Raw genomic sequence first — 21477 nt, 5'->3', positions numbered from 1 at the left:
CACCTACTCGATGGACATGAGTTTGAGTAACCTCCAGGAGTTGGTGATGGACAGGGAGGCCTGGAGTGCTGCGATTCATGGGGTCACAAAGAGTCAGACACGACTGAGTGACTGAACTGAACTTATACTTGCTTTTAAAAAATCACTTTGACTGAGCAAAAAGGATGATCTGCTACATTCTCCAATCCCTCAAATTCCTCATTTGGAATCTAGTTCAGGAATAACTGCAATGAGAGATATTTAATTTCCATAAGCAGGCATATAGAAAGAGGCAAATTTTAGCTTATACCAGAAAATGGGCTTTTCTCTTGCCCATAAATGTATATAAATTCACTGAGCTGAGCTCACATCATATATAATATACCATTTTATATCCTATGTTGGGGGCTGAATCATATCATAATCAATTTCCAAGCAGCATAACTTCTCTATAATAGAATTCAACTTAACAGGGATTATTAAGTAGAGATTTCAATGTATTCATTACCTATAAGACAGTGCTGGCATAGAGTAGGAGTCAGTAAATACTGAACTGAGGAAAGCACCGTCCCAGTAGGCATCAGTTCCTCCTCCAGAGGACATGAGACTCATCAATACAAGTGAGCAATCAATGCAGTCAAAGTGTGAGTTCTGTGTTTCATTAACTTAAATCTGCTGATCATATCCATCAGAAAAATCAACTCATGATGAATGCAGACTCAACCTGACAGCTGGAAATGTTAATTAAACTAAGTAAATCTGTCCCTACAGGGAAGTAAGCCAGCCCTATGGAGCCATTCTATAATCATTCATTTCTTCCCACTCTTGCAGAAATATCTGCACACAAGATTTGTCTGATATATACAACCTCTTCATTTCAAGCTACTGTCTCCAAAAGAGAATGTGTGCACTGAGTACCACATAGAGGGAAAATGAGGGCAACCATGGCTGAAATGAACCCCACTCAATATCCATTCATAGTATGTTTCAAATTTTCTTTTATGGATGAAGGATTTCTTGAGCTCTCAGTGAAAATTGAAGAATTGATATAAGTGGGAAGGAAGGAGATATATATATAGGTAAGGAAAAGAGGTATGAAGATGAACAGAAGTGTTATACCTAAAACACAAAGATCCCCTGGAGGAGAGCATGGCAACCCAATCCAGCATCCTTGCCTGGAGAATCCCCTGAACACAGAAGCTGGTGGGCTACAGTCCATAGGGTCACAAAGAGTCAGACACGACTGAAGTGAATTAGGAAGCATGCATCCCACTCTACACATAAGGTAATTTCCATGTAGCTGTAGATCTGCTACAAGCTCAAATTTTCCTCATTTAAGAGTTACTTGAGTGTCAAACTTGGTGTGATCTGAGTCGGGATGCCAATATTTTAATGTCTGGTCACATACCCACACTGCCTATTCTGGCTACTTTTCCTCTAGTCAGGACAGGACTTAGATTCTTAGTTACCTCTCCAAATGTTTATTTCCATCCCTCAAGCAGTAGCACAAAATCTCACCTTCCTTCACTTTTTAAAATTAAATATCATATTTTTTTTCCCCCTTGGGACACAGCACAAGCAGTCTTACTAGGTTGCTGCTGGTTGCGTGTCAGCCATATCCTAATCTTTAATCTCTGAAACTGCATCTTAACTCTCCTGATTAGATCTGTGTACCTTGAAGATCTTCTCCCACACACATATTTACAGACCATCAATAGTGTGTTAACAAGTAGAAGGTTCAGGATGGGAAACTTGTATAGCATCCCCTTGCGCCAGTTCTTGTTAGCTGTCACTGTCAGCCTGAAGAGCCTCAGAATCTTGAGAAGGATTCTGAGGTTGTAAGCAGAGGTAGTGTCTTTCATATCCCCATAATGTGTAAATAACACGTTTACTAAGTTGAACTGAATTTATTATGCTCTAGTTTCACGCTCAGAAACAATTATTATCTATAAGTCCAGAACTCTGGTTGCCATATCCCAACATGTGGTCATCTTTTAGTCCTTAACATGCTTGACCCCTCTGGCTTCTGATCATGTTAATTATTACATCTCAAAGCATCATCATCTCTTGATTTTCTGTCTCTTGGGTTCCCCAGTCCCTTAGCTCTTTCTCTTTATTTTCTTAAATTTATTTTTAATTACACGTTAATGTAGTTACCCACTAGACATCTCCCCTCTGATGTCCTTCTGCCATTTTAACCCCAATGGCTAAACCTGAGCTTCAACATGGAATCAATTCAGTAGGTTGCAACCAGCATGAAAACAATACAGTAGAACAGAACTGATGTGAAAACATCAGAGGACATCATTTGTAATAAAAGTATTGAACTGTTTAGGAGAAATTTTTAGGCACTTGGTTGTGATATATAGTGTTTCCTTACAGCAGATCATAAAAAAAGAACAAGCATCCTTTCCAGTTCGTTTCCTAACTCTAACAAAAGCTGACCTGTTTGATCCATTTTCCCTGCCGTGGTCTTGTCCAAACTACGTGCTTGAGAAGGATCAAGCAAGCTTCTTCACTTCTTTGATGCCTGGTATAAGTAACAAGTGTTGGCTGAGTTGGACTGACTACTAACCAACTGATAATAAAAACTTAGTCGAAAGAAAGCACAATATTCTTTGAATGTGTTCTTACAGTTTACCGAAATTTAAACCTATGACCTCTGATACTTTTCCAAATCTGAGAAACCAGAAGCTCAACATCCAGAGTTAACTTTTGTTAAGCAGCACTACTTACTTACTTCATTATGAACAAGTTACTTAATTTTTCTGAGCCTCAGCATACTCATTTTTTATGTCCCATCTCTGTTGAAGAATTTACCATGGCATTGTAGTCCTTACTGTAACAAATGTGAATGCCTTTGTTCATTGACTCAATAAATATTTATTGAAGCTTTGCTAGTTCCAAGGACACAGCAATGAACAAAACCAAAAGCACTTTTATAGATTTATAGGGCAAACATCTCTCACTCAGGCCCCTTCAACAGCCTTTCTCCTTACCTTGTAAGGATACTCAGCCTATCAGGGATTCTCCACTTGAATCATGAGGGACTCCTTCCTGTTCCCACAATTTTCCCTTGCCTGTCTGTCCTTTTCTCTTCTCTGCCTGGAATACCCTTACATTTCCTGACTGTTGTCAGTAACCAGCTTTTGCTTTTACTTCCTGCTCAAAAGTTTCTTTGTTGCAAAAATTGTCCCTAATGTAATTATTTATTCTTTATTTTTATTTCATAATCCACTTGGACAATGCATTCAGTTTGAATATATACACACACACATATATCTCCCCTGATAACTTGCAAATATTTCTAGCCTTCCAAAATTGATTATAAATTTGTTGAGGTAAAACCTGTGTTTTCTACTTTTTTCATGTGTGGTAGAGATTATTTATTGTCCTTTAATATCCATTCTCACCTTCCTCATTTTAATACTGTTGCTGTTGTTGTTGAGTCACTAAATTGCGTCTGACTCTTTTGTGACTCTATGAACTATAGCCCGCCAGGCTCCTCTGTCCATGGGATTCTCTAGGCAAGAATACTGGAGTGGGTTGCCATTTCCTTCTCCAAGGGATCTTCCCGACCCAGGGATCAAACCTGTGTCTCCTGCATTGTGGGTGGATTCTTTACCACTGAGCCACCAGGGAAGCCCACCTTTTAAAATTAGAACTCCCTAAAATAATACTAGAATTCCTTAAAATTTTATCTGGGCACATGGCTGTTCTTTGCAACTAGGTAAAGTTACCAGAGGGGGCCTCCCCAGTGCCTCAGCTTACTGAATAAAACTTTTGGAAGAACTATCAGGAATAGGATAATTTGGCAGTAAAATTTGTCATTAAGAGAGAGAACTTTTTAAATAACTAGGAAACCTTGAAGAAATCTTGCAGCTTTGAAATCTATAGAGAAACATGGTCACTGTTGATGTCTGTACCTCCCTGTCCTGCCCAACCGCACCATTGTTTCTTAGAATTACAAAGAAGAGGAAATAACATACCTCCAAATCTCCTGAGATATTGGCACCAGCAAGGATCCCAGTTGCTGCTGGGAAAAAAATGGCAAAGACAGAGAAGAAGCCTTCTCCTTTTGTGAAGCTTGGCCCAAAATTTTCTGCAAATATTGATGCTGCAACACAAATAATGAGAAAATTATCATGTAGACTTATCTTCTAGACTGCCACAAGATAAAGTTAACTTTGGCTTCTGTAGCCCTAAATGCAAATGTGTTCCTATAATCTAAATGGAATGAGCTTAAAGATATTGGTATAATCTTGATGAACCTCATATTAATATTTGCCAAGTATCAAAATACATGTCACAAGGTTTTAAATCTCTAGAATATACTCTGAAAAGTCAATAATTTTCATGAAAATGGAGACCCATGCTGTCTGATTTCTTTGAATCTAGAAGACTAAAAAAGAAGGAAACAGAAAATTCTCTCATGATTGAACTGGCATACTCACAAACATACCGCATCATATTGCCCTCACACATACAACTACATTCTCACATGTATATATACCTTAACCAGCATATTGCTTTACTACACCCTTTTTTTTTTTTGAATTGTAGAACCTTGTGGATGAAGCTGTCTTATAGTTTTGATACTAATGTTCTAACCTCCCCGGCATTTGTCATCAGAAACTGCATCTTAGATCCTTATACCAAATTCTCATGTATAAGAATTCTCATATATAGTGAGGAGCTTTGGTCATAATATAAAAATATACCACAAGTTGTCACCAAATTATTTAAATGAAATGGAAACAATCTAGAAAAAAGAAAAACAGAAGGGAAAACAAAGAAAGAAAAGGAAGGAATAAAAATGTGAACAACAGAATCTAGGGAAATGCAAAAATAAGGAGAAAAAATTGAAAACATCAAAAAATTTATAGCAGGAGCTGGAAAAAGGGAAAAGAAGCAAAAGGGAAAGGATTTGCAAATCAAGCAAGCCAATCTTTACAAAGAAAAAGAATCAGGAAGAAAGAAGTGATGCGCTATAAAAAGGGAACAAATAGTGATAACCAGGTAAATATTGAAGGGAAATATAAAAAACCTCAGCCATGGATTCTTAAGTATGCTAGGGTGGAAAGCTAGGAAAGAGGGGATAGGTGGAGTAGAATAGAAGAGAGAAGTCAATGTTTATGCCTCGATCACAGCTGCTATGTTAATAGTTCCTACAATCTTTTCTGTTTGAAAACCTGACAGTGATGCTCAACTAGATAATGTCATAAGAAAGCAAGGAACAAAAACGACTAGAGGGATGAAAAAATGTCTGTGTTTGACTTTGGTGCTCCCAGTGGTTGGGCACATTGTCTGAGCTAAGTTCCCTTTTTTGCACAGACACCCCTACTGTTCAGACAAGGCTTTACTGGGGCCCGTGCTGCAGCAGAGGGGAGCCAGAACAAATAACAAGTTCCCTTGTTCCCTGGCTTCCTGAGCAGGGGTAAGCTTGTACATTATATGGGGTGAGGGTAGGGAGTGTGTCCAGAGGTTGGGCCAGAGGGCTGGGCTTAGGTGTTTTGCCCACCCCTGAGGTAATATTGTGTGCAGGGGGCATGTGCAGTACCCTGCTTTTGCTTTTAATCCCCTACTTTTGCTGTAGACTTTTCAAAAGTGGCAAATGGATTTTTTTGGTCTCTTTGTATCTTTTGTCTATAATTTTGTGCAACTGCACATGTACACAGTTATTTTTAGTCCAAAAAGATATAGTTTCTTTATATCTTGTTGCTTAAGGAGAGGTTTATCTTTCAGGATCCAGCACGTTAAGGTTTTCAAAGCACTTTAACATCCCTATCTTACTTGCTTTTCAACATCGCTTTAGGAAGTTGCTATTATCATTCCCACCTTGGTAGGAAAATCTGAGACCCAATAGTGTTCGATGACCTGTCTAGCTGGCAAGCAGCAAGGTTGAGACTCACTCAGGCTCTCCTGACTCAAACCTGAGACTATTCCCTGAAACTCCAGTGGCCAGGGCAGGGGTCATGGGGATGGTGATGGGGGTGGGCAAAGAAGCAGCTTTTATTGCAAGGCAAGCTATTTGACACACATACCTTGATAATTAAAGAAACCTCTGGCCCTCTTCTCATTGTTGGATGGAATGACAGTTCCAATGAAGAAGTTTGCAATAGCAATGAGAAGAATGATCAGAAGAATCACTTGAGCCTGGAATGACAAAGTAACAGGAGGTCAAATTAGTTTTATTCAATGACCTTTTTACATAGTTATAAAAGTTGTAAATGACCACTGAATAAGAGCCCTATCTAATAATTCCAGTTAAGATTCTACTACCCAGTGTAGGTAATAAGGGTGTTCTTGTAAAATGGCATCTTAATAAGCCTTATTTGGCCTGAGAATAGATGTTACATTTTTCAATGGGTGCATGGCTTCTGAGGTAGTGCAGCGGTAAAGAATCCTCCTGCCAATGAAGGAAACATAAGAGATGTGGGTTCAATGCTTGGGTTGGGAAGATCCCCCGCAGGAGGAAATGGCAACCCACTCCAGTATTCTTAACTGGAAAATCCCATGGACAGAGGAGCCTGGAGAGTTGTAGTCCATGGGGTCACAAAAGAGTCAGACGCAACAGCGACTAAACACGCACGCATGCATGTGCTTGGGCACTTGAAGGTGATGTTTCAGGAGTATTCTAAGTACTAAGTGGGTAACGTAGTGCAGTGTCCCTAGGAATGTAAATGGGGCCAAAAGATGTAACACTGACAGAGCTGTCTCCTTTCCTCGGCAGAGCACCTGTGGATTCTTCCCCTTCCTGGTACTAAGTGCAGGGGTATGAGAACAGAGAATGAGGCACAGAATTCCCAGCACGCCTAGTGCACTTCAGGTCGAGCTATCATACCCGTGTGTGCTCAGCACAAGTCGTCTCCAAGGCCGACCAGCCAAATCGTCTGTTCTTTAGTCCCTCTGACATTTCAAGGTGTTTACTGGCTTGGCTGTTCCCCTCAGCTGGAAATGCACTTCTCTCTACATTTTGCAAACCTACATCTTCACAGAGGCTTTCTTGCCCACTGAATCTAAACAGTAACAGCTAATGTTTAGTGAGGGCTTACAGTACAACAGATGCAGTTTTAACTTTACCAATATCCTTTCAGGTAAATAATAACCACCCACAAGTGTATGAAGTAGGTAATACTGCTATCATCATTTTAAGGATAAAAAAAACTGAGGGATAGAGAGGTTAAGTAATTTACCAGAGGTCGTATAGACATAAACCAGGTTCAAATCCACTCTAACTACAGAGCTGGAGCTCTAAATCCTACCTTCTACTGTCATGAAACTACATTGCCTCCCTCAGGGAATAATCTAACGTATGTTCCCCCTGCTATATTCTATCTCAGTGCCCTATTTATTTCCTTTATAGCACTTTCACAATTTACCGTTCTATATTTACTTTTTTATTACTCATCTCCCCATAGACCATATGCTCAGCTATGGCAAGGATTGTGCCTGTGTGGGTCACACTGAATATCCCGTGCCTAGCAGAATACCCAGCACATGATAAGCACTTCGTCAGTTTTTGTTTAATGTGTAATAAACGCCATGTAAGAATGTTTCCTATTGCCTTATATAAAATGGGCGGTTTTGGCTATCTTTCCATTTCTAGTGACCACTTGAGGTATAGTTACTGCACCTATTGCCTTATATAAAATGGGCGGTTTTGGCTATCTTTCCATTTCTGGTGACCACTTGAGGTATAGTTACTGCACCTCCAAGCACATAGGAACCTAGGAGTTTCGATTGTACTAATCACCATAGAGAGTTACAAAGCAAGCAAAAGATATTCTCCCCACCATTCAGAAATTTACTAACTGGTATACCAATCACTGAGTGACTTCCCTGTTGGCTCAGATGGTAAAGAATCTGCCTGCCAATGCAGAAACACGGGTTCGATCCCTGGGTCGGGCAGATCCCCTGGAGAAGGAAATGGCTACCACTCCAGTATTCTTGCCTCGAGAATCCCATGGACAGAGGAACCTGGCAGGCTACAGTCCACGGGGTCACAAAGAGTCAGACATGACTTAGCGGCTAAATGACAACATACTAATCATTAAATCCAGATATTCTTTAGTTCCAGGACCTCTGGTACCCTTAGATTTGCTGCTGGAGCACGGGATTTCAGAGGGGAATGACAGTTTCTGCCTCTGTTATCTTCTCCCAACACGCTTGTCATATCTTGTGGATGTCAGCATTCATGGTCAGCTAGGAAGGGGATACCAGGGAAACGAGGAAAAGACACAGGCCTCCAGTATGTACAATTGCTATGACCACAAGGGGTCTGTGCGTGAAGATGGCAGCAATCTTGTTGGCTATGTCACTGTGACTACAGAATAAAGGACAAAGTATAGGCCTGATCACATGAGCTATGACTTAGGACTGCCTGGACTAGGTGCTTTGAGGACTTGTTCCACTGAGCACTGACCAGGCTCCTTCTACCATAGAAAGTAATAATAGCAATTCCTTTTGAATATGGAGTTCCTTCTATTCCTGCAATTTGTTCAGGAAGCTGACTAGCAGTTGTTGGTAATATCATTTTGAGAAACTAACCTTTGCTTCCCATTCCATTCCAGCTACTGAAATTCCTAAAAGAATCACCACTGTGATGGAGCCTATGATCCGGATGTCATTGGTTGGATCCACCATCATCGAATCACTCTCCTGGAACAACAACAAAAAATCCCCCCTAAATAGTTAGAAGTTTTTTTTTTGTTGTTTTTTTTTTTTTGGTCTGTATGTGTTATTGTAGCATTTAACAGTAAAAAGAGATACTATGCCCTGCTGTCTGGGGATAATAGAAAAATGAAGTGCTCATAAATTTGAGAAGATAAAACATCTAGCATTACTTTTTCTTGTAATAATAAGCCTTTGATAGCCAAGGTTGGGAGTTAAAATTTTTAGAGATCCATTCTAGGCACAGCTTTTGAAGCTATTGTAGCACTAAGTAAAATTATGGGTATGTACACTTATCACATTTTGTTTCAGGAGAACAACCAGTTATTTCTGTGTGTCAAGGGGAATCCTAGAGGGATGAAAATGAGTGGTCTCCAATGTGAATATCAAAAAATAAGTGCTACTCAATTAAAGAACAAACTATGAACTATATAATCCACTCATTTTTAATCTGATTTTCAGCTAGAGGTACTATTACCTATTGAATTCAGTATCTGCTATCACTTCCACAGAAGGGGGACTGGAAGCTAGCTTACCTACTAGTTAATTAATGTGCTCACATACATACCATCCAGACAGAGCACCTATGCTAAAAAATGCCGTTTCCTACAATGAGTGCTAATGTTTGAACTTTCTTTCCTTTTGGACATCTGTAACCATAATAGTAATATTGATGCTGACAATAATGCTCATTATTTATCTTTTCTTTCATGTTTTACCCTGTATTTCATGTCCATTATTTCATTTGATCTGTACCACATTTATATGAAAGACATAGGACAATATTATTAACCCATATTATGGATTTGAAAAGCAAGGTTCAGATGAACAAAGGGACTGGTCCAAAATCTGTCAGCTGGTAAGTGTGAGAGCCAGTACTCTAAGAAGTTCTGATGCCAATTATATTCAGCTTCCACATTCTGCACAACAAATCTATTTCCTCTCATCTTGCCATAATGATATCCTCTAGTGCCCTGGAAAAGCAAATTAAACCAAATTATCTTGCTTGGATGAAGAGAACAAAAGCTTTTAATTACCTTAAGAAGATCTACCACAGTCTCAGCAAATCCCACCACATACATAGCAACAGCCACTGCATTGGCAAAAGCAAAGATCAAGCCTATAGATCCACCGAACTCAGGCCCTAAGCTTCTGGAAATAAGATAGTAGGCCCCACCTGAAATAAGAAATGAACATGTTTTATACTGACAAACTGCTAAAGGATTTAGTTTATATGACCAAATAATTTTGACTGTCTGAGAACATTTAAAATACTAACTATTCTAATTTTTTTTTAATAAAAATATTACAAATCCTCGTAATTTTAGAAATCTTGTGTCAACTTAATAAATAACTTAGCCTTTCTTTGAATTCTGTGTATAATCTACAATAAAACTATCTTGACTAGATAAAATCTAATTTATCAAAACCTATAGTACACAAATGCTACAAATAGGAACATAGCAAACTTTTCTTTCAAATTCTTTGTCTTTTGAATTTATAAAATTATTTGTCTCTAACTTCATTGGAGAGTTCAGATTAATAATTTCATATCTGAAATTTCCAGAAACAGGCAAGCACAGGCAGAAAATGAAGTAGGTAAAGTTTATCAATGTCATTCAAGCTTCATTTCTGGTATAATTTTTGGCATATATTTACTACATTAAAATTGATAACTATATAGTGCTATGTATTATCCGCTTTATACATCAGACTTAGTTTTGATGATTTTAGCTCAAGAAAGCATGGTTATCCCCAAATACCCATATGTGAATTGGGGTGGCAGGTGGGAAGTAACTTGCAGAGAGCTTAGGATGATTGCTTCTCTCTTGACTTTGAAAAGGAAGTTCTATACATGGCTGTGTACTTCTGGGTGTGAGAAAGACTGAGCCAGAATGGCTAATCACCTTGAGAGTTCTGAGAGAAAGTTCTGAGTTCTGAAGGCAAAAATAAGTAGTTGTTGAAAGGCCTAGGTGACTGGATGTTATCACAGAGCGTGTGAATTCACGACTTCCTGTACTGAACTAGTGGTAGGAGAGTGACGCTGAACACACAGACACAGTACAACCAAAACTGTCTTTCACTGAAAGCTTCACTGTTTCCTCCATAGTAACTCCTTTGGGTGAAGGGGCAACACCTTCTCTATAAATGTAAAGTTTTATTTGGGTTGGGCAAATCCTCACTATTTCCATTGTCCTGATTACATTAAGTAAATTAGCAGCCAATTACTAGACTTGGTCGAGGAAGAAAGGAAGTTTGAAGAACAATGACAGACTTTACTCACTCATTTCCAGCCCAGGCCCACATGTTCCTGGATGATTTGAAAGTAACCCTTTGTTTTATTTTCTTTTTGAGAATCTTCTGAAGCCTGTTGGCCATTGGTAGCATAGCATTGGGGTGAACTCTGAGGGCTTACTGAATGAGAAGTGTCAGGAGTGTCAGCTGGGATGCTCAAGAAGACCCCTTTTAAGAGGGCCTGGGGAAGAGCCAGCGGCGCTCATCCAAGGCACAAAGAAACCATTTATTTCACTTTAACACATGCTTTCTTTCTAGACACCTGATCATTCTCTGCTTTATGAACATGATCATTCACAGGAGGTGGGCCCAAAAAATCTTTTCTGGAGATCTCTTAATTTTAGGTGAAAAGAATCATGCCTTGCTATTTAAATTTTGGATCATTTTGTTTTGTTTGAATCCTTTGGGAACTAATTATCAATGTACAAATTTTACTTCCAACATTAAACCAACTTTAGACATCACTACATAATCAAAGCTTGTAGTCACAAGTGCATGGATTGGCTTACCTCCTCTTACCACTCCATTTGTGCAAATAGCAGACATAGAAATACCTGTAAGTGTTGTCACTACCACACTCAGGCCGATGATGATGACTCCAAGACCTGAAAAATCCCCCAAGAAAGGTGTTTGGTTCCAGGACTTCAAGAAGTCACCAGTAAGTACTTCAGGAGGCAGCAGTTTGAACCTTGTCAAGGAATGATCCGTCTCCCCATGAAAAACCTGAAATGTTCTAAAAGATCCCATTGCATCCAGGTATAGGAAGGTCTAGAAGGTACCTGAAATGTACTAAACTTTAAAACTGAAGCTGTGTTGAGGAATCGGTTTTCAAGAAACGCCAGCTGGAGTTGTGCAGTAGCCTGAAAAGTAAAGCATTTACCCAAGGAATTTGTGCATATGGAATCCATGACCTGCAATGTGCCAGAGAGGACCGTTAGAAAGAGACCAGAGCTGACCAGAGTAGACAGGGGCTATATGGACAGTACCTTATGTTTTCTTCTGGGTCCAACTTCAAGAACATCGAGCTACTTTCTTGTTTCCACCAAAAAGAAGTAAAGAATAATAAAAAGTTTTTGCCTACCCGTAACAAGTGTTGAGAATATTTATATATCTTAGAAATTTTACCTCCACGAACAAACCCGTTAGTTGCTATTGCAGAAGTTGACAACCCAGTAATAGAAGTGACCATGGTGGAAAGAAGAATTATGAGAACTCCAAGACCTGTTAGCAATGAAAAACAGAAGATATTACATTTTACTCGTCTTCCTTGGATTCCCTATTGCTGCAAACTATACTGCTTTGAATTTAAGTTTTTACATCCAAGCCTTTGGGCCCCAGTGGAGATCCTTCGTGCTAAAGAGAAACTGGTTTGCCTGGTATAAAGATAAAATCAGAGAACTGCTCATTATGATGAAGGATGGTCTCCAAAAGTAAACACAATCTAAAATGCGGCCCTGGAAAGAAAAAGTTGACTTATGCTGGTGTCCTGGGAGAGAAGTTACCCTGGCTGTGAAAAGAGAAAACATAACATTTGACCTTCTCTTGTGCTTGCGAGGAACCTGAATGAGAAAGCTGGAGTTTTGACAAAGGTTAAATCCTTCTCCATTTTTCTTGCATCTCTCTTGCCTGGCAGGGTAAAAAAAGGAAAAAAAAAGGAACCAACTTGGATTACCTTTGAAAACACTTCAGAAATGTCAGTGGTGAACTCTTTGAGCCTGTGTTGCCTTTACCTTACAAATGATCACGCAGGTCAGAAGTTTAATTACCTCCTCTGACATATCCATTTGTAGCAATAGCAGAGGTGGATAAACCAGTGATACCAGTCACTGTCACGGCTAAGCCGATGATAATCACACCAAGACCTCAGTTGAGAAAGGAAAAGTAAAGGCAATTAAATGGTGGAATAATCCATTTAGATTGTTTACAAAAAAAGTCAGCAAGTCTAGAGTAATCACCAAAGGATCACATATGAGTTTAACAAGTTAGTCTGGAAGCCACCACAGAGGAAATGCTCAGCTTTGACATTTTCTGCCCATGGTAGCACAGATCCAAGAAACTCAAGACCTAAGATGTGCAGTACAAAGTTGCACCTAATTAAGCAACTATGGCTGGTCAAAATTTAACGTGAACCTCACTATTTATGAAGTTCTAGACACCCATAAACATAATAATTGGTCTGAACAATCCCAAGCTGCTAATATTATTTGTAAAGGGTAAATATTCAATCTTCCAGGGAACTATCTTTTTATGTCTATTTGATTGCATAGGAGTGGAAAATTATATATATTAATAGTGTAGAAAATTGTTCATCTGGCAGAGGAATAAAGTAGAAAGAATCAAATCAAACTGCATTTACTCATTGGCTATGTGAACTCTGATAAGTTACCTATTTTCTGAGCCAGAAATGGCAATGAAATTAGAAAGAATGTGTGTAAAGTGGCCATGTATAAAGCAAGCAGTGGCACGTGTAAAGGCAGAATGCATGTGTAAAGTAGCATAGTGCATACAACACAGTACACAATCAAAGGTGCCGCTTTTTAATCATATCCACAGTAGTAGTAACTGTTATTGTTTATTAAAAGCCAACTATATATCCAGCTGTGTTAGGCAGTATGTGAAATGCAATGAAAAATAAAAATGAAAAAAGCTGCCCTCAAGGATCTTATGGTGTAGAATCATTTACTATGAGAGGGAGAAAGTAGACCAGAATTCAGAGGAAGGCAAGGCTGTTCTCAGTTTTAGGAAATTCACAGCCAGGAGGACATTGAAGGGTAGCAGAATATGCTGTTGCCAAATTTGCCATGTTAGCATAAGGATTACTTTGAGCTAAAGACAACTGAATAGAAGCAGATACTTCCCCTTATTTGCCTAAAGGCAGGACATAAATTTGTAAAGGTGTCTCTGTTTTCCTTTCTCCTGGGGATAGTTATCAGCTAGAGATTGGAGACAGCTGGAAATGGTGCTAGAGGAATCTACATAGACTTTACTAACTAGGCCTCATCTTCCACTAGTTCTCCCACATATTTGCCTTTTCACAATGTGCCACTCTAGACATTCAGTCTTTTCCTTTGTCTTGTTATTTCTCTAAAAATGTGTTGTTCTTTTGCTCAGATGCTTGGATAAGACCAAATTCTAACCACCCGTTTGAGTTACTCATCACTGAGGATTCCCATTTATAGGCACAATGGATTCACATGTTAATAAACTTCTGATTGTTTTTCTTTTATTAATCTGTATGTTTTCAGTCTAATTTATAGGGCACTAGCCAATGAGCCTAAAATGAGTAGAGGGAAAACTGTAACTTCCTCCCCTTCATTGAAGGCTTTCCTCATAGCACAGTTGGGAAAGAATCTGCCTGCAATCCAGGAGACCCTGGTTCGAGTCCTGAGTTGGGAAGATCCCCTGGAGAAGGGATAGGCTACCCACTCCAGTATTCTTGGGCTTCCCTTGTGGCTCAGCTGGTAAAGAATCCGCCTGCAATGTGGGAGACCTGGGTTTGATCCCTGGGTTGGGAAGATCCCCTGGAGAAGGGAAAGGCTACCCACTCCAGTATTTTGGTCTGGAGAATTTCATGGTCTGTATAGACCATGGGGTTGCAAAGAGTCAGACAGGACTGAGCAACTTTCACTTTCATCCCTTCATTACCTTCCTCAATAGATCAGTCCTGTAGAAACTATCAGTCATGTCCAACTCTTTTGCAACCTCATGGACTGTAGCCTGCCAGGCTCCTCTGTCCATGGGATTTTCCAGGCAAGAATACAAGAGTGGGTTGCCATGCCGTCTTCCAGGGGATCTTCCTAACTCAGGGATTGAACCCGCTTCTCCTGCATCATCCTGCATTTCAGGTGGATTCTTTACTGTTGAGCCAGGAGGTCAACCTTAAATTCAGGGAGAAGTTACAGGCTCACAGGCACTGAAATTACGCTGGCTGCAGCCAGAATGTGCTTGTCTGTGCCTGTTTGATGTGTTCCTTGACATAAAGTGAATGCTTCATAATTGTTGTTGGTAGGCTCTTGTTCCAAGGATGTAAGAAGGGCAGTCAGCTAAGAGAGGCTGTGATCTTTCTGGCCATGCCCTAGACGAAGGGGAAGTGGAGGGAGGTTACGAACAAAAATGGGAATGAGGCATTGGAAGATGGCTCTTTTGACACCTTCAGTTATATCCTGGTTTTAGCCAAAGTTTCTAGGCTGTTTCTACAGTTTAAAGTGCAGGAGGAAGAGGCTAAGTTGGGCATGAGGTGCAAACTTAGACTATATTGGTTTGGCTCCTAGAGTTTATCTTAAACACTTGGTGTTGTAAGAAATGATTGCACTGAATTCTCTGTATCCTTTACAGGGATCCTGTGGTGAGCACTGCCTCTCTATCTCTGTGCAGTTTCAGGTCTGTGTGCCACTAAAGATGCTTTCCTTTTATTTTTTTGCTCATTAACTCTTGATATTGTTTCATAGCGAATGTTTAGCTTACCGCAGCAACTGGACTGAATCATATAGTTGGCATTTCATGATATTAAAACTAGTCTGACTTTTAGTACTTTCCTACCTTTATATTCACTTTGCCTTTATTTTCTGAACAATTCTTAATTTATCCTTTTGCATTGTGTATATTTCTGTAAACTATTTAGAATCCTGGTATAAAGTATGTATTTTAAACAGCAAGGGATTTGCATACATCTCACAATCAAATATAAAATCTCAGGGTGTAAGCAATTTAGAAAACATTAGGTTCATCCTCAGACTTGGGTCTTTGAACCACCTGCTTCAGGAAATGCCTGGGGTACTTATTTAAAATGCCCAGCCTCACTGACTTTGGATCTTTCCAAGTGAATCCCAGGATTCTGCAGTGTTGTAACTAACTTCCCAGGTAATTCTTATGCACCCTGCAGTCTGAAGATTATTGAGCTATCCTCAGCCTATCTCGATTTGTGTCTCCCTGTTAAGGAAGATTCTTTAGCTTTATCTTCAAAGAATTGATTGGGAAACAATTAATCCAGCTCCCTAATTTTCAGATGAGAAAGTGAAATACACAGAATATAAATGACTTGCTTCAGTCTCATCTGCTTTTCACACCCTTCTTCCTTGCTTGATGGTTAAGTTCATTGGATACTACATGCCCCAGCCAAAGTGGTCAAGACAGAGAACAAGTAGATGGCATTATCAGCTCATTCTAGCATATACTTTTGGGGACGAGGCAGCCAAAACTTACGGCCCCAGAATAGTTACACAAGGACTATAGCTGCCATTACTCCTGGCTACAGCTTCCTTCTGGCTTCGTTTCCAGAGTCTGAGCTTGAAAGTGTATTCAGGTTTCTTCCCCAAGGCCCTCACAAAGCAAGAAGGGAGTACATACTCGTTTGTTTTCTTTCCCAATAAAAAGAGCACAAATGGGACCCAGATAGTGACTTAATCAACTCATTCAGTTTTAAGACTGTAGCAAAGTCCAGTAAAACTGAGTAAGGTTGATAGTTAAGTTTCTACTACTCACTAAAGTCTATTTTCTCAGAGTAAAGAAAAACCAAAAATCTCCATTCATAGAAAAGCCCACTGGACACCCATTTAGGTAGAACTCTACTCTCTCCTGAAGTTAGACTTGACTGCTTAAATAAAAGATCTTTGTTGAAACAATATTGATGTCTGAAAGTATAAGAAACAGTTTAGCACAAGATAACATTCTTCATATTCTGCAATTTTGCAATAATCATGAAGCTGGATTGATTGGGAAGAATAATGTGAGATCTGATTAAAGTTCAGATTATTGCCCAAACATATGGGTTTCAAATAAGCTGCATTCAAAACAATCACTCTTGCCCTGGGCCACACTCACACCTCCAAACAAAGTATTGTTTCCTGATGATCTCAATAAGTTACTAAACTGCCCTTAAAAAATTAATTTTGCATGAAACCCTGGAGCAACAACTTGGCAATATTAAGATGCAGATTTTCCATGGAACAGCATAGACTTATTTTGGACCCGAGGCTGTAAGTGTTCATTTGATATGCATCATAAAGCCAGCAAGCAGCCTTTTGTCAGGCACCCAGCAGTTGCTAAACATGCAATAAGGAAAAACTATGGGAACTGGTTCCAGCTCTTTCTTTCTCATGTTAAGTTTCTGGTGATTCTGAATCAGTTTTGAGGAGTGAAGGCAGTAAATAATGACCAAGTACCTTTTATATGTGAATTGAGACACATTTTGGAGTAGAATCTGAAAGCACATCTGAACTTTTATTTTCTTGATACTCATGATTTTTAGCTACGCCCCCCCCCCCCAAAGTGAATATATAACGAATTTTCCATATATAGAGAACACCAATAATTTTTGTCACATTGAATCGGAAACTTCAATAGCTTTCAAATAAATTTTCATATAAATTTAAGTAATATACTCTCAATAAAAATGTTTTCCATCAGAAACAGTAGTTTAAATGGAATATAATATCTAAAACATTAACTAAGCACTCAAAATCATTTCAACATCATCCACTTTCCATTTAGAAAAATGAGCAATAGTTATTATCTATTATTTAAACTTCTATCTGGCAATACTTCATTAACCTTTGTTTTCTTACTGCTTGTACCTGAAAGTAACACAATTTTTTTTTTTTAATTCATCATTTTTATTAGTCAAGTCACATTTTCCCCAGTTTTTCTACAAGTTATTTTTGTTTAGTAAAGTTTTGCCAATAATCATAAAGGGGGATACTCTGATGATTGCCAGTGTGTACCCAAACATGAATATATTATTTAAAATGAATGAATCTCCATATACTTGTACACCTAAAACTCTATGAAAAGATGAAATATTTACTTGAGCATTCATCTGGCTGGCAAGCTGGAAAATTCCAGCCTCCCAGGAGTTAACCCTTTACCTTTCCTCCTGACAAACATTGACAGAGAGGCCAAGTAAAAGAGCCCAAATGCAGATTAATTGTGTGACCTTCATCTCACATTCAGCATTAACAGTGAAAACAAGTTGCTTGTTGAGTTTTTAATTTACATTGAAAAGTATGTAGTGGGTGGTGGGGGGAGTGCTTACCGATTCCAGCTTCTCCAACAATCCAGGAGAGGCGGATGAAGAGCATGACACCCCAGATATTCAGCATACATCGTACCTGTGGGTTGAAGGAGCATGAAAAATGATGTGAGAAGTGACAGTGGGACAACACCCAGGCATCTTTGTGACTCTTGTTTTCAGGCCTTGTTAGCACTTAATCCAGCAGGACATTGAACAGATAGCTTTCATTTGTAAATATAGGAACTTTCTTACCAGCACACCTTTCACCCATCCAAACTTCACAGCACCAGCTTGATCTTCTCCCTTGTTTTCAGCTTGTTCATCTCCAGGTGTCCCTTCACCGTTAGCAACCACATCAGCTGAACCTGGGGCCACTGATACATTCTACATTTTTATAGAGAGCAAAAACATGATATCTGGTCAACACATGGTTCCATAAAACTTCCAAAGGCAAATCAAAATAGTTGACATAAAGTGTGAGTCAAAAAAGGAAACATTCTAGTCATTTTAATAAGATGATTATTTTTTGCCCCGGGAGATGATGTGTTCATTTTGTGGGTGATTTTAGGCACCACTGAGACTGCAAGCGTGGTAAAGGAAACTGGGCAGTTCTACTGGTGAGAATATTACCTTAGGGAGAATGATCAGAGTTGGATAGATTTAGAATACAAAAAGATGGAAAGAAGGAAGAGGGGGTGCAAGGCAGGTAAGAAAGATTATCAAGAGTGAATGAGGGGTGGGGACTTTTCTGGTGGCACAATGGTTAAGATTCCCTGCTTCCAATGCAGGAGGCACAGTTTTGATCCCTGGCTGGGAAACTAAGACCCCACATACTGTGGGGTGCGGACAAAAAAAAAAAAGTGAATGAGTCTTTTATAAGGCAAAGTAAGATGAAAGTTAACATTTCTTACTAATGCAATGTTTGGCCTTCTTTCGATTAACCTTCCTGGGCTTCATTTTATCCATCTGAAATAATGATAATAAAAATTCTCCACTCATGTCAGAGTATCTTTAAGAAGATTCAATAAAGGACCACATAGAAGTCTCTTGTCTTTTTTTTTTTTTTTAAGGTTTAGAGTTTTCTTCAAAGGTGCAAAAAGTGTATGATTACAAAAACACTACTCCTATAGGGGAATTTTCTTCCAGATTTGATATACCTTTGCCTGAGAATTGTTGGATGTGCAATAGTATTGTACAGAAGGTGAGAAGTCTCCCTACTGACTACTAGAAAACTAGTAGAAATAAGAAGTGGTAAGTCCTATAAAAAAAGATCAAAACCTTTACTTAGTTTTTTTCCCCCCACTGTGGCCTAATTTTGAAAAAAGATCTTCCCTGTCAGTTGAATAATTTCTGAATTTAATGGAGAAAGAAATAGCTATGTTTCTTTCAAGTTAAAGACAACTTTCTAGCATTTCTTTTAGATTTGACTGAATAATTTCGGATGTGCCCACTTAATTTAGCCTGTCTAGCAAAGCATTTCATTGACTAATGGTTAGACTATACCCCACTGAGCTCCCCAAAAGCAATCTTCCCCAGGAGGGATTTTGAAATTATTAGGGAAGACTTTTAGATTCAGCAGTTGATTATGTTATTAAAGAACAACTTTATAAGGACTTTATTTGGGAACAACTGAAGTTCTTGCTCTTGCCATGCTCAAGGGTTCTTGCTTCTTTGGGCTTTAGTCCCATTAGCATGGGAAAGTCCCCTGGAGAAGGACATGGCAATCCACTCCAGTATTCTTTCCTGGAGAATCCCATGGACAGAGGAGCCTGACCGGCTGCAGTCCATAGGGTTGCAAAGAGTTGGACACGACTGAAGTGACTTAGCACGTACCATTAGCATACCCACTGTAAGAGACCCTAATCTGGGCTGTTTAGTCAAGTGATTTTGACCTTTTGTCTCTTTCCAGAAGTCCTTTAAGCGAGGATTTCTCCCAATTTTGTTCTCCATAAGACTTTTTTCATGACACTATTATGCCACTTGGGTAACCAAGGTAATACGTGATAGGAGTTATTGTATGCAAACTGAACTGGAGGAGATGGTGGTATGAGCTACTTCTTAATACAAACCAAGGACCTGCCATAGAGCAGGCCATCGATAAACAGTACTGAACCCATAAAGTGGACTTGAAGGCTACCCAATCTCTACCACTTAGGAGCAGAGAAACTCGTCTCTTATTCATTCTTGCCTCTTGTTCTTTTTTCTTCTTTCCCTATTGGGTAGTCCATTTCTCACTATTTCCTCTGTGCAGGCCACATTAAATAAGAGCTAGAAAGGCAATATTTCCCAAGTCAGATTATCTTATTATTTTCTGACAGCATTAGGAAAAAACTGAATGGCACAGAAAACTGAAAATGATAGTTAAAATTCATTTCTGAATTATTTGAGAAATATTTTCATTTTGAGCATACTCAGCCCCTACTTAACAGATAATTGAAACTGACATTGTATACTCATATCAGTGTAAAGTATGGATAAACAAAGTCCATAGAAACTGAGGCTGAGCTGGGCAGAAACTGGTGATCTATACCAGCCACAAATGTAATTAAAAAATTTTTGGTAGCTAGTTCAAAAAAAAGTAAAAAAGAATTTAGTAAAATAACTTGGGTTCAGATATGGATCCTTACATTAAAAAATATATTTAATTTTTGTAGAATATTTTATGTTCCATATCGGCAATATAAATATTCATTAGCAGTAGGGGCACCCCACCTTGTAGGAGAGAGCTCAACCACAGAATGTCTTAGTAATATACTTTACTTAACAGATCTGTGTAAAATACTATCATTTCAGCAATAATCATTATAAAAATAGTAACAAAATATTTTACACTCTTTTTTTCCATACCATGTCTCTGAATCCAGTGTGTATTTTACAGTGATAGCACATCTCAGTTTGTGCTAACCACTTTTCAAGTGCTCAATAGACACATGTGGCTAGAGCTATTATATTGCATCTCACATATCTATACAATACAGTCAATTTCAGATGGATGAAATACTTGAGGTTGTTCTCCAGTCAATTAAAAATTCTGTTTTTCTTTGAAAGGATTCTACACTTGTAAGGCAGCTGAGTAGGTCAAATGTAAATTTTATTTTGTGTAACTGGAAAAATCAATGAGAGTGAGGACTTGAGGAATGTGTTAAAATATTCATGAATGTTGAAGAGATTATTTGGTTAGGAGATTCATTTATTTGACTTGATTTGAGAAAAACTTTCAAAATTGTCAATATTCTAGTTAATAAGATCCCATGGCCAGATCAGCAGCAGCTGCTCAGTCAGGGAGGAAGCAATTTCCTTTTTCTGGGTTAATTGGGGAGCCCATGAGACAGAACCTTAGTCACTCACTTTTTAAAGGCAATCTTGGGACTACAATCCATGTTTCCTGATTAAACTTGAACTTGAGGGTTTGGTCTAGGAAATTGCTCTGCTCTTCTATGAATTCTAATGGTAACTCTGACCCTTAGATCTGGATTAGACTACCAATTATTGTAAAAAAAAAAAAAGAAAGAGAGAAAGAA

General features: G+C 38.8%; 1 protein-coding gene across 4 annotated transcripts in view; it reads right to left on the bottom strand.

Moving 5' to 3' along the window:
• SLC12A1 (solute carrier family 12 member 1) overlaps positions 1–21477 on the bottom strand; it is an 88498-nt gene that overhangs the window by 59772 nt on the left and 7249 nt on the right. For 2 of the 4 annotated variants that reach the window (XM_043920871.1, XM_043920873.1), the window contains exons 3-9: positions 18209–18340; positions 17978–18053; positions 12073–12168; positions 9690–9829; positions 8530–8640; positions 6024–6135; positions 3969–4096 (exon numbers count right to left, since the gene is read on the bottom strand). In XM_043920871.1, coding sequence (XP_043776806.1) covers positions 3969–4096; positions 6024–6135; positions 8530–8640; positions 9690–9829; positions 12073–12168; positions 17978–18053; positions 18209–18340 — 795 coding nt within the window. Of the gene's footprint in view, positions 1–3968; positions 4097–6023; positions 6136–8529; positions 8641–9689; positions 9830–11456; positions 11553–12072; positions 12169–12713; positions 12810–17977; positions 18054–18208; positions 18341–21477 lie in introns of all 4 variants that reach the window. The other 2 variants (XM_043920874.1, XM_043920875.1) reach the window with 2 other exon arrangements.

The sequence above is a fragment of the Cervus elaphus genome, chromosome 12, assembly GCF_910594005.1.
Source record: "Cervus elaphus chromosome 12, mCerEla1.1, whole genome shotgun sequence".
Classification (NCBI taxonomy): domain Eukaryota; kingdom Metazoa; phylum Chordata; class Mammalia; order Artiodactyla; family Cervidae; genus Cervus; species Cervus elaphus.
Note: the sequence above shows the minus strand (reverse complement) of the source record. Positions and strands in the feature narration are given on the sequence as shown.